The sequence below is a fragment of the Montipora capricornis genome, chromosome 12 (genome assembly GCF_036669925.1).
Source record: "Montipora capricornis isolate CH-2021 chromosome 12, ASM3666992v2, whole genome shotgun sequence".
In the NCBI taxonomy this organism is placed as follows: Eukaryota; Metazoa; Cnidaria; class Anthozoa; order Scleractinia; family Acroporidae; genus Montipora; species Montipora capricornis.
The window spans coordinates 32109938-32127437 of NC_090894.1; the positions used below are offsets into that span (position 1 = coordinate 32109938).

At 39.3% G+C, this 17500-nt stretch overlaps 2 protein-coding genes across 3 annotated transcripts in view; one reads left to right on the forward strand and one right to left on the reverse strand.

Annotated features, from left to right (window-relative positions):
• Positions 1 to 9645, reverse strand: part of LOC138027231 (vesicle transport through interaction with t-SNAREs homolog 1B-like) — a 16417-nt gene extending 6772 nt beyond the window's left edge. Inside the window, exons 1-5 of the mRNA XM_068874784.1 lie at positions 9455 to 9645; positions 9318 to 9376; positions 5908 to 6018; positions 3037 to 3102; positions 1832 to 1925 (exon numbers count right to left, since the gene is read on the reverse strand). Of these exons, the coding sequence (XP_068730885.1) occupies positions 1832 to 1925; positions 3037 to 3102; positions 5908 to 6018; positions 9318 to 9376; positions 9455 to 9554 (430 nt within the window). The 5' untranslated portion in view covers positions 9555 to 9645. The remainder of the gene's footprint in view (positions 1 to 1831; positions 1926 to 3036; positions 3103 to 5907; positions 6019 to 9317; positions 9377 to 9454) is intronic.
• Positions 9646 to 9690: 45 nt separating this feature from the next.
• Positions 9691 to 17500, forward strand: part of LOC138027229 (son of sevenless homolog 1-like) — a 49504-nt gene continuing 41694 nt past the window's right edge. The window contains exons 1-3 of one of the 2 annotated variants that reach the window (XM_068874779.1): positions 9691 to 10104; positions 10375 to 10632; positions 17157 to 17240. In XM_068874779.1, the coding sequence (XP_068730880.1) occupies positions 10030 to 10104; positions 10375 to 10632; positions 17157 to 17240 (417 nt within the window). In that variant the 5' untranslated portion in view covers positions 9691 to 10029. The remainder of the gene's footprint in view (positions 10105 to 10374; positions 10633 to 17156; positions 17241 to 17500) is intronic. The other variant, XM_068874780.1, reaches the window with a different exon arrangement.

Below are 17500 nucleotides of genomic sequence, written 5' to 3' on the forward strand. Positions count from 1 at the left end.
ACATTTCAACGACTCAATCATCATTATTTCAAATTTGTGAAACTGCAGTCAAATTTCATTATACATAAAAATTCTTCTGAAAAACGTATTGCATACAATTACAGTATGATGCGCCTTACCGTGGCCACCTAACAAAGTTTTTTTACAAATTGTCCGCCAATCAGGATGTGTGAATTTGATTGACAGTCACACCTCCTTGCAAAGTTCGCAGAGTTGTAAGTTGAATACCGTTGCATCGGTTGTTGAGTTGACGTATTTATACGTAATTGTCAAATGTAAAAGTTTGTTGGGTAGCCACGGTAAGGTGGGTTGCACTGTAAAAAGAAAATGTAATGTGAATGTCTATGATGCACCTTTTTAATAGTATGTAACACATTTTTCACAAGCATTTTAATGAGGTTTAAAAATGCAATCAACTAGGAGCGGCTCACAGCAGTCAGTTTTTGTCACAGGTTACGTTATATTTGTACAGATTCAGACCTCATGCTTTGGGTTGTAGAGCTTACTTATCAGTGTGGCGGGAAGTAGGAGCATTTTGTGTGGAGCGTTTAGCGGTTTTTTCCCTCCCTTTCACTTCTACTTTCCAATGTTTATCAGTGTGACAGGTGCCTATCTTCTCTGCTGCCATGAGCGGCTGGGTTGTCAGGTGTTGCCGGCGATGGGAGCAGTCTCCATCTTGGAGCTGGCTGTCAAAAGACAGTGGAAGCTCCGGGAAGTCTCAAGCACCCAACTTCCACTTAGTGACGCAGTTGTTAATTCACTATTTTCACCAATCCAATAATACAGTTCATTTTTTTTTTATTTTTTGGGGGGGGGGGGGGGGTATTTGCATTACAACAATGGATACCCAGTTCACTGAAGCATGATACGGTCCCAAGAGTAAATAACTTGCATTGTTTCAATTATTATACATAAAGAACCCTCCAAAATCTATTGCATTATGGGATGGGGGAAATAGTCTATTATATAAAAATAATGAGAAAGGACTGTAGATTCACAAATTGAAAAATGATGAGGGAGTCGTCAAAAGGTCATTCTAACCTGCTATTGCTAATTTTATTTGTAAGAACTTTGTTTAACCTGATTATCAAGTTAATAATGATCTATTATTATAGCTATTGCATATTGTACATCAACAGTGTAACAAAGAAATAATATTATCATTGCCTGGTGCCACAATGATTAAATAAACATGTCTGCATTCATTCTGTTGATTTTCTTGATACAACTGGCCCCAGTTATTCAAAAGGTGGATAGCAATAATTATCCAGTGAGCAAATCACTATCCATTGGATAGCATGACTGGTTTCGCTATGACTTACAAACTGGATAGAGATTTATCCAGTGGATTTATAGCACTACCCATTGTTTGAACAACAGGCCCCACGACTACATGAATGCTACACAGAGAAAATCTTGACTTTTCTTAACCATTTCACCCCTGAAGAGGCCCCCATTGAAGAGTAAAATTGTCTGAAGTGGCATTGGACAGAGTAAAATCTATAAGTGTTGCTCTTAGGAGGGAGAGGATTAAAAAATAAAAGTCTCGCAAGTTCACTCTGAAAAAATTAATATTAGAGAGATGCACATGTAGCATTGTTTTACTGCACATAACAAAAGGCAAGCTGAAATTTGCATTTTGCCAAAATTTTGGCTCAACATTTTTGCCTCTTTACTTGTATGTATTTATGATATATTTATCATGGTACTTCTAAAAAAAGTAAACATGTTAAAAGAAGAGAAGGTTTATGGTTTTATGACATGTATTAGCTGTCCAATTTAGTGTTTGCCATTTCAAAGTAAAGGTGATACACGATCTCTACTATCTTACCAGTTTCAACAGCAACTCTAGTAGATCTTGCAATACTTTCAGATGCTCTGTTCAGTGTCTCTGTTCCATGCATTACCTTGTTCCTCTGTGGAGCCTGGCAAAAATAAACCAGTGCCTTAGTGGCCACACTGTACATTTAACAGTGACAAATTGTTCTTCATGAAACCAGACATTTTATCCATTAAGAAGTGATTAATGAAGGGCTATAAACTCCATGCCCAATTTGCATGACACTTGAGTTATTATTGTCAAATCAAAAACGAATCTGAATAAACAGTGCAGAGAAGAGAGACCCAGGGAATGAGACTGACCCCCTCCTCCCCAATACAATGTTGAAAGATGTCCAGCCTTCCATACACTTTTCTTGCTTTCTCCAACTATGCAACATTGTTAAGGAAGGAGGGAGGGGGGGGGGGGGGTGGGGTGGCAGCAATAGTTTGGTAATACATGTACAATGTGTACATGCTAATTGTCCCAACAGGCAACACGGGAGGGAAATAGGATGAAACAAACAGATTGAGAAATAAGATTTCCAACATCTTTCCAAAGGATTACTTCATGTTTTGCATTTTACCTAAACTATTAACTTTCGAGAAGTAAGGAAAGTACTAATGTAGAAATAATAAACTCTATTTTGTTGATTTAACTTCATGTATCACCACTGAACACAAGCAAGAATTTTCTTTACATGAAGGATGCATGTATCAGGAGATACATGTACAATGCTCAATATCAGGCTGCAATTTAACAAAATACCAAAACATGAAAAACATATTTATGATCATGCACACAGCCCTTCATTTAACCTGTTCAGTCCTAACAGTCAACGGGCCGCTTAAGAGATGAATGGGTTAAGCTTCACATTCTTAGCAATCTGAACACTCACAAAAACAAATAACCTACTCTCCATACTCTCTTTGAGCAGTTATTTCACCCTTGCTTTATATTGGTTTTACGATTTGCATGCATTGAAACTATGACAAACATCTCATAATTAAGAAAACAAGAAAAAAACAATAATCCAAATAGTAGAGCAGGCATTTGTTTGGATTCCTATTCATGAAGAGAGCTCATTCTTATAAAATTCATATTGATTTCAACATTGTAACACAGCTGGAAGGCCTGGGCACGCAGTCAACCACAGGGTACTCATAGAATTTCCCTTACATTAGGAAAGAGAATAAACCACTGAATTTCAAGCTTACCATTGGATCTGAATCAAAAAGTTCTTCCTTTCCAAATGTTACATTGACCTGCTTAGTTGGTTTCGCCTGGAAAAGAATAGTGGCATTTAAGAAGTTTAAATTCAATCCTAGCCTGAGTAACAGGTGGTTTGGAGAATTTTAGACGCTTCTTGCCACCGGGGTTGACTTTTGAGTGATAGTTTTGAATATGGCCATAACAAAACCTGGGCTGAAGTCAAATAAAAATGCAAGAGGGAAGGGGACGAGGTGGGCGAGTGAGAAACCACCTGCAATGAACCCCTTAACATTTTCAAAACCTCCATTCGCCCACTGACGAAGAAAATATCGTTCCTGATTGGCTGATAAAGTGTCAGAAAAAATCTGACCATCAGTCAAAATTTATTTCTTCCTTTCATAAAAGTGTACAGACAAAACAGAGCAGAAAGAGCCTGCAATCTGTTTCCAGAAAATTTGGAAACTTCCTTGTGGTAGCTTGGATTTTCTGGTGTTCTTAAATAAAAGCAGAAAGACGTAAAACAACCAATAAATGAAGACAATATTTTGGCAAAAGAGATTTGGCAAAGTTTCCTACGTCAGCTTTTTGTAACTGACAAGATGTGTTTTGCATTTAGTAATGACACCTTCTAGAAGTATCAACGGTGACCAGATCAAAGAAGCTGAAGGATATGGGCTCACAGCAACCTTTCGTTGGCAGCTGCCAGATGTATCCATTGGGAAGCTCCAGCTAGTTTTTGCATCAGCAGAAGATGTGCTGGACAAGGCATTTCTCAACATGCTGAAATGACATGATTCTAATAACTTCCACAAAAAACTGTCGGCTACATGTATATATCATTGTCAACGAATCGCACCCAGTAGAAACATACATGTAGACAGGGAAACATTAATGGTAAGTTTAAACTTCAGTTAGATCTTGTAAATATTTTCTGTAGTGAATTAATAATTGTATTTAAGTGTCAATGTTTACACAAGCCGTGCTATGATTGGTTGGTAGTTGACATCAAACCTGTGCTCATCCCACTTGATTGGAAATAGTAGGTTTTGAAAATGTTGTGGGGTTGATTGTAGTCACTTTTTCTCCTCACCCTTCGCTTGCTTTTCACATGGCCATTTACATGTCAACCCTGGTGGAAGGAAGCTTCTAAAATTCACTAAACCACATGCTATGCAGGCTAATTCAGTCCAATCATAGCCTGATTGATCATGCAGGTGAAAGTAGTCTTCATAAAGATCCTTAATAATTAACATGGCCTGAGGATTCAACAATGTTTAAAGTGCAAGTCGCTGTCAACGTCAGGGCCTCCAGGCAAAATCGATGTTTTGTCATTGGCAAAATTACAGCCCCAGTGTGCGGCCCTCTACCTAATAATGGCACTTGAAGTGAACTATCCATTGCTCACTGCCATAGGCAAAGTATTATTGAGGCATACACAATGTATTGCGGTCAATAAGGGTCAGTCTCTGCCTGACAAGCGTTTCATGCCAATCTACCTGTACTTTATTTGTGTACAGTCTTTTGCTTGCCAACCTAATCTGACTCAGATTACCAAGCCAGTTTTACTATTGTTCTCAGACATCCCTGGACAAAGGCTTTTTTTCAGCCCACTTCATGAACCGTTGATTTCAGTCCGTGGTTAAGAAATTCTGATCACGTGATAACTTTTTTTGTGACTCTGCAGTTTCGAAAATACTGATCTTGTGACGCTATTTTCTGTTGCTTTCCCCAAAGAGAAAAATGCGAAACGATGTTGACGGCGAGTAAAACTGGCCGAAGCTATTACGGGTAACCCAGGAAAAGCCTTGTCCTAGGAAATAAGAAGCAGGTGGAAGTTACGTTTCTTCAGGTTTTTTTCTTTTCTCGGTGGTGGGAAGAACGAAGGACTCGCGCCACATGGTCGGTATTTTCTAAACCGCAGAGCCACAAAAAATGTTATCACATGATCAGATTTTTTCAACCGCAGACTGAAATAAACAGTCCGTAAAGTGGGCTCAAAAAAAGCCCTTGTCCACAGACGTCTGAGATCGATAGTAACAGTCATTTCAGCGGTCATGGCTGGTGACCCCCCTACCCCCTTATTTTTAGATGTTAAAAGAAATAAAAGCTTTTTTAAAATGTCTTACACTTTTTGCAGGCAACAACATTAAAAACCACAAAAAAGCAGAAAATTTGCTTTTGAGAGCATCCCCCCCCCCCTCCCATTTTGCCAATAGTATGGCCCTTTACTCTACAGTTTAGATTATAAAAACTGCCTGAAGGTCTTTAATAATTATTTTTCCAGAATAATGCTTCCTGAAATCTCAAACATATGAGTAAATTTAAAGAAAACGACAAAACTTTTGAAATTATAAGACATGTTTCGACAGAGACTTCTGTCATCTTCCACACGTGTGCGTGAGCACTTAGTGATAGGGCCTCTCACATTTTCAAACACCTACAGAATTCCGAACAATGTCGTGCCCTGTCTTCAGGGGAATGTTTCCATATTTTAGATCACGCCTCTACAACTTTTCAACTCAAGATAAAAGAAGCTTTTCGTATTCAAAGAGAACAACCTTCTCTTAATCAACAACTGCATCACGTTTACAAATCTAAAACTATCCTTTTAATTCTCACATTGTACATTCCGTTGTTACTGGCATAATTAGCACTTTTTCCGTACTTATAAATTCAACTTAACACTTTGTACATTAATCAACTGAAGATGACAGAAGTCTCTGTCGAAACATGTCTTATAATTTCCAAAGTTTTGTCGTTTTCCTTAAATTTCTGACTTGCCTGCTGATATCAAGATCCTTTGGAAATATGAATAAATATGTGTAAATAGACCCTAAAACTGAAGAAATTTCACCATGGTTGATGTATAACCATACCACGTCTCTCTTGAGCTGTTCAAAGTCCCTTTTGTAACCACGTGTTTTAGCCATCATAGAATTCTTGAAAGATCCTGGTGCAAAACTTGCTTCTTCCTCCATCTCCTCAATCTAGGTAAGAAAATGTACAACCATGTTAATGTACCACGCTGATGCATTACTGAACTTCAAAGATCACAAATAATTACCTGGTAAAATTATTACTACTGGTATTAGTTTCTAGTTTCAAGATATTGAAAATAATAATCCTTGAAAGAAAACTAGGTTGAGATGATAGAGTGATTGGCTCTTCCCTTTCAGGGCATAACATGCCCATTGTACCATCGTCCTATCTACATGATGCAGAACTCAAATGCATTTGAATTCTGCATCTTACATTTGCAAACCTAACCCCAGTCGAATTACCAAGCCAGTTTTACAGTGCGATGTGCCTTACCGTGGCCACCTAACAAACTTTTTTAAAACTTACATGCCAATCAGGGTGCGTGAATTTGATTGAGAGTCACCCCTCCTTGCAAAGTTTGCACGGTTGTAAGTTGAATACTGTTGCATGGGTTGTTGAGTTGACGTACTTACACGCAGTTGTCAAATGTAAAAGTTTGTTGGGTGGCCACGGTAAGGAGCGTTGCACTGTAACAGTCATTTCAGTAGTCATGGCTGACGAGGGGTGTTACTAAACACAGGAACGGAACAGAACGGAACGGAATATACCAGAATACGATAAACCGGAATAAAGCAGAATAACACCAGCCTGCAAGACTGCTGTCTAACAGTCACCTGGTTGCTTGGGGCCCCTTATTTGCAAGCAAGGACGACCACATTTCTGAACAAGTAGCCCGAACGGGCACCTTTCTTGTATATTTGATCCCAGCTGGAATTAATTAATTCTGGGCTCTTGAAAAAAATGACTCAGGCTATTACTGGTAACTTTTAATGTTGGAAGCCCGAAGGACTCCCGGAAAATTTTCTTAGGCAGTAGCCTTGGGAATGAAACGAAATCAACAAGAATAGTACCGGAATATACTGTAACCAGCCAGAATGACTACCAAATAAACTGGAATGTAGCGGAATGAACCTGAAAATGCCAAAATTTTGTGTTTTAGTTAGCGCTGACCAATTTTTGGTTTCTATCAGCTTTAATTGTGTCATGTGATTCCTTAAGGGAAATTATGCACAAGTTTTTGCCTTTTGTAACATTTGGAGCACTTCGGTCATGAGAAACCTTTGACAGGTACATGTATATCCATCCCTAAATGAATAATTATTTGTTGTGGAAGTAACAAATTTTTTCGTGAACAAATACAGTAGCAAGAGAAACAGAATGTTATCCTAATTGCGTTTTTCTATGAATCTTGGAGGCAACATTCACCGTATGAGTCAGCAAACCCGTGAACACTTTTATTTCATTCTCACAGGTCAATTGTGTATTGACCAATCACAACCAAGTTCAGCAAACCAAACTAATTATTGTTGCTGCTTTCCTGCTTCCCACAACCGACATGTGATGGAGATATACGGAAATAGATTCGTGCAAACCAGAAAACTATTTTTCTCTTTCCGATTCGGTTGGCAATGATGCCATCGAACCTGAACGCAGTTTCCTTGTTTGAAGAAAGAAGAGTAAGAAGCACAGAAAAAAGATTGATCGCTGATAATATATAGACACAAAAAAATAATTTTCTTTTCTTTCCGTGGAACAAAAACTGAGTGGACCACTTTGAGATTGTAAGAACATATCGTGACTCGTTCCAAGCCTTGTTGCTTCCCCTTGAATGGAAACTGCTTCTTTCTCTCGTTCTCTCTATTCTGCATACTGGGGGCATACTCATTCATTTACAGTCTAGAATGATGAAAAATTATCTTTCGTTCCTTTGTATACGCTAATCAGCTTCATTCTGGTGTTCTTCTGGTTCATTCTGTCTTATTCTGGTGTCATTCTGCCTTGTTCCGATATATTCGGGTACCATTAATTCTAGTTCATTTTGTTTCATTCCGGTGTCATTCCGCCTCATTACGGCATATTCCAGTTCCGTTCCATTCCATTCCTGTGTTTAGTAACGCCCGCTGATGAGTTGAAAAACAAACTTTTATAAGCCCTTGTCATCAGAAAGGTGGCTTTCATGCAACCTCACCGTCGCCATGTTGGTGGACCAAAACAAAAGATATCAGCTTATTAGTTCCTTTCGTTGCTCCACCAGCACATGTACATTACACCATTTGTTACCTGTGTCTCAAGAGACTTGTTGCAACACCTAATGTACAAAAGTGTTAATTTGTGGCGATGAGGAAATTTGAGCCTAGAAAATTTTGGCTTTGTCCTGAGGGCATCCCAGAATGCAGCAAGTCTAAAACACAGGTCACAGATCACAGGTCAGTTTATATGTCACCATGTTACAGATAAATAAACAACATAAGAAGTGTCTCCTAAACGTAATCACTCTACAAAAATGTTGTTTCAAGTCTAGGGGAAACTGGCCTGTGTTGCAGCTGGATGCGTCACGAAATCGCGGTATAGGCGGTTTTGTCTGTCTGTGATGCAGGCCAGGGGAAACTTTTGACTTAGTTGTTGATCAATTGAGCACAGACTTCTAGTCTTGACCTGTGGAATGTGACGTGTGTTTTAGCTCTGCCTTCCAGAATGAAACATCAAGTTATCAATAATACAAGTGGGAAGCAATAATTCTTAGAAAGCCCTTCATGAATTGGTTTTCCTGTGCCTCAGATTTTAAAATAATACCAACTTTATTCATTTAATTCAATGAAAGGGAAGGATACCAGAGGTTATCCCTATCGAAGGTGTCTGCCTGCAGCTGGATGTAATTGACTGAGAGTCAATTTTGATGAGGCAGGAACATCAGAGGACCATGAGAAAACCCCTCAGAATCAGATTGAGATTGACTGAAACTCGACCCTCATACAACCCGAGGCCAGGATTGAACCCAGGCCACAGAGGTGGGAGGTGCAGTTGATAACTGCTAAACCACCCTGAGTCCCCCTAAACTGGACTCGCCGTCATCACCCTTAAAGAAGAAATAAACAGTCAAAGGAAAAGAAAAACTATCATTTTAAAGTTCAGTAATTCAGAATAGTTTATGTGCAGTGGAGGATAGAGTGCAAGTGGCAGGTCACTGTTTTACCATAACTGAAACAACCCAAACCTTTACAAAAATGCTAACCTTAGGCTTAAACATTGTCTAAAGCATAGTGTTGGGGGCCTAACATTAGCATTAGTAAAGGTTTGGGTTGTTTCAACTATGGTGAAGCAATGACCTGTAACCCTAACCTGCAAGCTGCAGTTTGCACCCGGCCCTCTATGTGTGTGTAAAGTAACTTGTCAAGTTTCAAGGTTATAAGCCTTACGTTATTATTGTTCAAAACCTGTAAAATAGAAATGGTTTGATTCAGCTCACTATTAAATTGGCTTCTTCTATCCTTTTTTCTACTTCACGAACTGCGCTCTTCCTCATTTCTGAAACGAGAAACTGAATTAAATTTGGACTATTCTTAATAACTCACTAAGGGTTAGCCCCCTTCTTGTAAATCTTACCTCCCGTTAACCTTGGTATTTTGTTGGTCACTTTGCTACTTATGTCTTCACGTAAAGTCTTCAGTTCCTCCTCGAGGTCTTCAAACTTTTCTGAAGACATTTTTTTGATCTAGAAAACGCAAAATAACCTTCTGTACACCAATGATATAAAGCCAGTAGATGAAATGAAATTTTAGAGGCAAATGAGAAACTCGCCCGTGATGAAAATGGTCAGCATGTTAACGAAAAAACGTATGCGTGACACCTGGCGAAATGGTATATACCCCTTGAAGGTCTTTGGAATCGAACGATCAGCTCCAATGTTTTGATGTAACATTTCCGACCAAACATCCTTTCTTTTGTATATCAGTTCACAAGAAGCCAAAGTAGGATAATCAGTGTTTGGAATTTGTTGCTTGGCGTCATCAGCACAGAGCCCGACAGGCCAAATGATGTAGTCAGCGAGAGGAAGTGGAACCCATGCGTACAGCTTGTGCGAAGTAAATGGCAGAAGTTTCATCAGCTCTCAAAAATGGCCGTAATCGCCGATTTTTTTAATAGCGCTTTGAAGTGATATGTGATTTCTCTGGAATATCATGCCCATATCTGAGAATGAAAATAATTCAAACAGCGCGAAGTGGAAAGGAATGTTCGTACCCGCGCTTAGGAAGGTGAGCTAGAGGGAAGCATTCCTTTTTTTAGAAAATATCGTGTAATTCCGACTGTTTGGTTTCTGTTTCAGGCCTGTTGATTTTTCTTCTGTGTATCAATAGAATTGAGCTGCAATCTCATTCAAGGGTTTTTAGAGAGAAAGTTGCCTACACCTTCTCGTTATTAATTGCTTTTGAGTTTCTTCTGACTTTTTAAGGAGGCGTGATTAGCCTTTACTTAACTTCTGTAGTTATACAACAAGTCAAGTTGTGCTTTCAAATTCGTTTTAGGTTCAGTCGCAAGTTCATCCCTCGTTGAAGGTACATGACGATGCTTTAGAATACATCGAATCTTTGATCATACAACTTTTGCACCATCTCTGCGCGTGCCAGCCACGCTCAGTTGCTGATATCGAGGAGCGTGTGAACAGCACATTTCCCCATCCGATTGATAAATGGGCCATCGGAGACGCGCAGGCTGCACTCGAAAAGGGAAAGAAGAAGAGTGTTGTTGTGCTACCTGCGGATAAAGTTCATCCATTGGTAAAGGTGATCTGACTTTTTCTATTTTCTGTTGAGAGTACAATTTGTTTTGTTGTTAATCAAAAGCAGCTGTCATTGTTCATTTCAAAGGCCTATTTAATATTTGCAGATTATTCTGTTCACACTTATTATTACCAGTTTATTGATTTTGAAATCGTTCCCGTTTCAGTGCACTTTACAGTCCGTAAATCTTTCTAGTGGTATATTTATATTGTCTCTTTTGTTGTGATCTGTGTTTTTGGTTGTAAAATAATTGCTTTCAAGATTCCCAGCTGATTTTTAGGTAAACAAAATTAAGTAGTTGTACAGCTTTATTGGCAGGGTTGAGTGATGTGTTATTTGCCATCCTTACCACCACAATTTCCCATCAATACGTCTTTCACCTGATTTTCCTGTTTCTTCTAGAATCGTTTTACTTGAGCATACTTTATTTATCTTGAGGTTAAAATAAAAGTGGAACTTTTTTACTTTCTAGGCATTGCATTCCTCTTTCCAACAAATGTGTAAATTGTATCTATTTGCCTAATTGGGAAGATATCTTTTGCAAACATTCTTTTTTGTTATTCAAATGTACCAACCACTGGAACAAAAAGCCCTTTGTTCTTTAATAACAATAGGTGGCTCCATGTACAATATCTTTCCTTATTGATAAGGATGCTTTGTTGTTCACTTCAATTGTATCCTTTGTTCATTTTTAGTCAGTTTCATTTTCGTTGGGTGTCTAAAAAAGTGTCTTTCTGGTCAAGTTTTCCTAGAAACTCAAAACAGGCTGAGATAAAATTCCAAGCATCAGCTTCCCTTTGGGCAAGCCCCTGAGGAGCTAGCCCCGAATAGTTTTAGTTTGAATTAAACATAAACAACTGTGGCATGCAATTGCTGCGTGTGCTAAAAAGTTGTTAATCTTTTGAAGATCATCAATCAAAAATAATCAACTACAACTGAGAACTTACTGTATAGTAATATTTTATTCAAACACCATTTCACAGGCTACAAGTAAACAAATTTGTCACATTATTTTGAATAACAAGAGTACATAAATTACTGAAAGATTTCTTGGAAAACCCAAAGAGTTAATCAGTTATTGGGCAGTTTGCAAGATAGGAAATTGTTCATTGTCATGTATGTATATGTGATTTGAACCGAGAAGCTCAAATTGATCAATTACGCCATTGTATTCCTCATGCATTGATCTTCTTTAAAATTTGGCTGAGTGAAAACTGGATGTTTGTGGCGAGTTGCTCAGTCAAGATCTGGTCTTCGCCATATTGGCTACAGCCGGATAAAAATAAGATTAAAAAGGATGATTTAGTGGCCTGAAAACTGTCTGCTAATCAAATTATTATGTCAGAAGTTTGCATCAGAAGAAAAAGCAACCAAGATTGCCACACTCATGTTTGATTATTGATGCTTGCTTGCCAGGCAACCTGTTATATGAAAGCACAAGCCTGAAATGTTGTTCCACTAGTTGCGTGCTATTGGACAGCCTGTTTATTGTGCCCTGCAAAAGCATCTGTTGTATTGTTGACTTTAGGAAGGCTGATGTCAAAGGTTAAGATTGTTAAAGGTCCCTCTAGACGTTTGGTTAGTGCTAGTGAGGTTTAAGGGGTGTGGCACTTAACTACAGAAAGGCAATGGGTGCTAAGGAAGCTTTTTAGTGAAAGAGTCAGACAAAAAGGTTGCCTGGATGGTTCTGTGAAATAACTTTTTCGATGGAAATCTGACATCACTTCGATCAGAAGGCGCATATGCAACTAGTCTCAGTCGTCTGCCATGGGTTTTAGTGAAAAACAGGTAAAAGCTCTCACGAAACAAAATGAACAAGGCATTATTTTATCAGATGAGAAGCGTCCCATCATTTTTTGTAGACTGTGGAATGGAATTTCTATTTGAAAATTGTAACAAAGGAGGGCCTTAATTATGATGCCATAATTTGTTTGAGAGATAATTTCTTTGAAAATCCATGCTACAGATTTTGTTAGAATGTTCTCATTCTGTTGCGTTAACATTTTGTGAAAAACAGTTAACTCGCTGCATTTTTATGCATTTTCTGCTTTGGTCACATGATTTACCAAATATGGTTGTGAGGTGAACTATACAAAAGAACTTTAAATAGAACACACTGTAGAGTTAAAGGAATTCGAGAGATGACTACTTGAAGGGGTCCATAGCAATGGTTTGGTAATTAAGAGCCACCCCCCCCCCCCCTTAATTCCCTATGCGCATACACCTGTAAATGCACTTTCTATTATTTCTAACATGTGAATGTTAACTGATAAGCAGTGTGATTGTTAAGTGTATAATCAAAAGCCCACTCATTAACAAATGCATCACTAAATGGAGGTTGGGTGCTTAGGATATGTCCAGGGGCTTCTATTGGAGGCCATCCACCCACCCCCTCAACCGAGTAATGTTCCCATGGCCAGCAATCCCTGCAGTCCAGCCATGAGCCCCAATGCCAAACCGAAGGACCTCCGGACTAAGCAAAGCTGCCAAAAATGAAGGGGCGCATGGGTCAAAGTACCTGGAGCTCCTCGCGGAGAGAGTCATGTATTAGGGTAGCCTGTCCCAATGCTTGAGGAGCTATGTGGCAGAATTTCTGAAATTTGAAATGAGATAAAGCATCAGCCACAGAGTTCCTAACACCAGCCACCGACAGAGGAAGAAGTAAAAGAAAAGGATAGCAGAGCTGCAAGCAGAGGCAAGGGGCAAATCAAGTGCCAGATCTCAAAACATCAACAACGGCACGGTAGTCACAAAGAAACTCGATGAATTTTGACGACACCGGGGTCCCTAAAGGGCAGCTGCAATTACAATGGGGATAATGAATTAAAAGTCTTTGTATGCAATAGAGAGCGGCATTGAGCTGAAGACCAAGCACCCACAAACCAGTCCCTTTGAAAAAAGTTCCCATAGCCAACAGCCCCTGCTGTATCAGATAACACCTGAAATTCAGGTAGAGGCACCCAACAAGGAGTAAGAAGGAAGCTGAGTCCGTTCCAGTGGCAAAAAAGGTGCTTCTACCAGGTGACAGAGATCATGACGAAAAATCTCATTAAGGCGAATCAGGTGGTTGTCATTCTGGAAGGAGTACAGAAAATTTGTGACCTTGGGGCACCCACACCTGGCATACACCTGGCAAGCATGTTGCAAGGTACTATTAACTGATTCCAGTTCCTGGCATTTACAATGGTGCTTACGCAACCAATCTTCTAAAAGCAAAACAACAATGGTCTCCCATCTATCACAAAGAAGTTTTGCCTACAGAGAAACTGAATCCAGTTTAGTCCTGAGAATTGTAAGACACATGGCAGGACCCTCAAGCTCATCGGGGTGCTGAGGGACACACTCTGAAGACAGACAGGAGAACTGGGAGGGCCCAATGTAATAAAGTCATTCAAATGGTGTTCCAGGAAAGGTATGTTGTTGTGCTTCAAGATCTATTCCGGCATATCAGCTATTGAGGTGAAGATGAATGGTGCAGACCACAGGCCGAACAGTAGGGACATATCAATGAAATACTAACCCTGCCAGTATATACTAAAAAGAAATGGATCCTCCAAATGTATGGCAACTTTCCGATGTGCACTTTCCACATCAAATTTGGCCATAAGAGTGCCCCTCCCGTATCATATAATTCCATCTATGATGTTGTCAATTTTTATGTATTGCATAGAGAAAGAGTCACACTTTGAAAATTCCTTAGCTCTCACTAGCATCAGTTGGTGAGGGGCCACTTTCCTGGTTGGTGTTTCTTTGGAATGACGCTGAAGCGACTCACCTGGACGTTATTATTTTAAGGGAGTGGTCTCATTTGGCCCAGCAACATGGCCTTGTCCAAGTTTATTGCATAGGTACTCATCAATGACTGCTGGTTGAAGTACATGTAGAGCCTATAGCATTTTCCCAAGCACTGAACATAATGACACTAACGAAGAATGGAAGCCAGCATGAAAGCTATGATGCAACCCTTCAAGAACAAACTTAACCTTACGCTGATCAGCCTGCAATAATTGAGCAACTCCACTGAAAATTGGTCAGCATTAATGGGGGACACAAGGGATGGATGATGCAGTGGTGAGAAAACGTGACCCAGAGATCCGCGGAGGGCAGCACTAACTGACTGTAACAACCTAAATGTAAGCAGAACTGACAACTGTAACATAACCACCATTAAAAGAAGGAGATGAAGATCTCACTATTCCTTTGCCTACCCCTTCTGAACTGGAACTTGAACGAGAATGAGGGGATGAAAAGCAACTGAAACATGCAACATTATTTACAGTATGTAAAACCTGAACTGGAGCCTTCCCTGCTCTACTGTCTACATTGACACTTGGTCTGTGATGGCATAGGGGGCCTGGATCGACAAGACTGCAAAGAATGCATTTTTTGACTGAAATGGACAGAAGCGACCACGTTGCTCACCACTGCAGAATTGGCAGATCTGACGAAAGCGACATCTACCAAAGGGCACTGACGCTCATTTCATTCCACAAATAACAGACTTGTGAAGACTTGGGATTACTGTCAACCTTGACCCCCAAAATCTGCTGGGAGAGGACAGAGGGGGGTCGGTAGGAAGGGACACAAATGTGAAAATTATACAAGTCAGCATTCATCTGGGACACCTAGAAAGGTGAAAACTACACAGGACAACGGAATAAATGGGAAAGGCCTCCACCCAGGTAAGAATGTCAGTAATTTCCAAAGAACGTTTTCTCAAGGGAGTGATGACCAATCTGCCATCCAGGAAAGTCTGTGTTTCATTTTTGTTCTCCTTTAAGTTGTCGGGCAGGAGATTCACAAGATCCACAAAAAGGCCAGAAGCGCTTTTTGATACCAGCTTGGAAGGTATAGGCCGGAGAATATCCTGGACCAATAACGATAACTCGCCCGGAGACAGATAACAAAGGTGAAGAGAATAACAAATAGGCACTAGAAGCCGACGCGATTGGCGAGTTTCCAACATTTGATGGCAATATAGACTAGAAACTGCAAACTGGGTTAGCCAATGTAGAAAAAGTCGAGACAAACGAAGGGACTACAAGATATATACCTGCTGAAAATGAATGGCCACCAAACGCAGAAAGAGAGGAAGCTGATGTTACCAGTGAAGATGGAGTCATGCTCGCCGAGTGTGAAACAGATATGCTACCGGATGATGTAACTGCTGAATATGATAAATTGCTTTGGCCCTGCAAGGCCGCCAAAGCTCCGGGCAACAGACCCAGCAAAGAATCATTCATCTCTTCAGCTTTTGCTTGGCTAGAAACCAGTGAGATGAGCGTAGGAGGCAAATTGTCCATGGCTAAACTGTTGTTGATCTGGCCCAACTGTACAAGCATGGCAAAAAGTGGATGGCAAAATGTCCAATGTACAAGAAAATGACAATTTTCTCAAAATTAGGGAAGTTTCTGCAAAAAAAAGTATTTTGTTGACTTAGTGAAGTCCAAGCTGTCAGACTAACCATCATTCGCAACTCCCTTGTTGTTACACCTTTTGGTGCTTAGATATGGGTTTTTACAGAGAACAAAATCTGTTCTCTGCAAAAACCCATTATTATCTAAGCACCAAAAAGTTTAACAACAAGGGAGTTGTGAGTGACGTTTAGGGTGTGTTCGATTGGCCATATTCCGGAATAGAAATACATGGAATAGAAGTTAGAATTCCTTCGTTTTTACTTACATTCACATTAAAATTGTCAAACACCTGCTACATGTAAAATGCTAATTTAAAACATAATTATCTTTAATATCCTAGCTTGTTGCTTCAAAACGCCAAACATACCGTTTTAAATCATCTCTCTATGTACTCTTATTCCAGAATAGGGTCAATCAAATGCACCCCTAATGTCAACACACCATTTAGGACCCAAAAGTTAGGGTTATCCTCAGTGTGAAATACCCTGAAGCTTTCTGTTTGTTTTGTTAGCTCCTGAAATATAGATTCAAGAGGAAAATAACTGCATTCGTATTCCAAATCTTCCAAAAACAAGACAGTTCTGTTGATATACATGTAGATACGATAATAAATGAAATAAAAAAAATCTAGTTCATTCTCATTTTTAAAATAATGCTTGTGACTTTGTAAGCCATTGCATATCAAGGCGAATGATATAATTACCGGTAATAGCTATTTCATTCAATTGATTAATAAGTGTACAGTGTATTCAAATATTCATTTCTTGCAGTTGTAACAACGTAAGTTATGCGCCCTCATACTAGCTACATGTACACTGTACATGTATGTCCCCTGATTAGCTTTGTTATTTTCAGGTTGTATTTTGTCTGTAATTCATTTTGGTTAATAAGTACTAAAGATTGTTGTTGTTGTTAGCCGAAGTTCTTGTTTTAAGTTTTTCCTTGTGTTTCCTCCATGAGAATTGTAGATTTTTATACCGAGGATGAGCCAATGATTGCCTTCAGCGGTTGTAACTGATTAATCCCTTTGATATCTTCTTGTAATAATCTTATTATAGTTTTTGAATCACACAGCTGGATTTTGAAGTACTGAATTGATTTGGGTTTCAGGACATTTTGGGATTTAAGGTGGAGTTCCAAGTGTCTCTTTACATTGTAGCGGTGATGGAGTACATATCAGCGGATATCTTGAAGGTAAGTATAAGAAGGTTATTTCAGAGTTAATTCCAGTAAATTTTCATTACAGTGTTACTTACCCATTAGTGCCATGTAACAATGATGTCATTTCATAAATACCTATTAAAAAGTAAAGTTCAAACAAGGATAAATGATTCGCTCTGACGAAGGGCTAACGCTCGAAACGTCAGCTTTTAGAATCTCTGTACGGTGGCCAATTTACATTATCAACTCTGTTGATAAAACCAAATTTTTAAATGACAGCTTAGCGGGGTTGG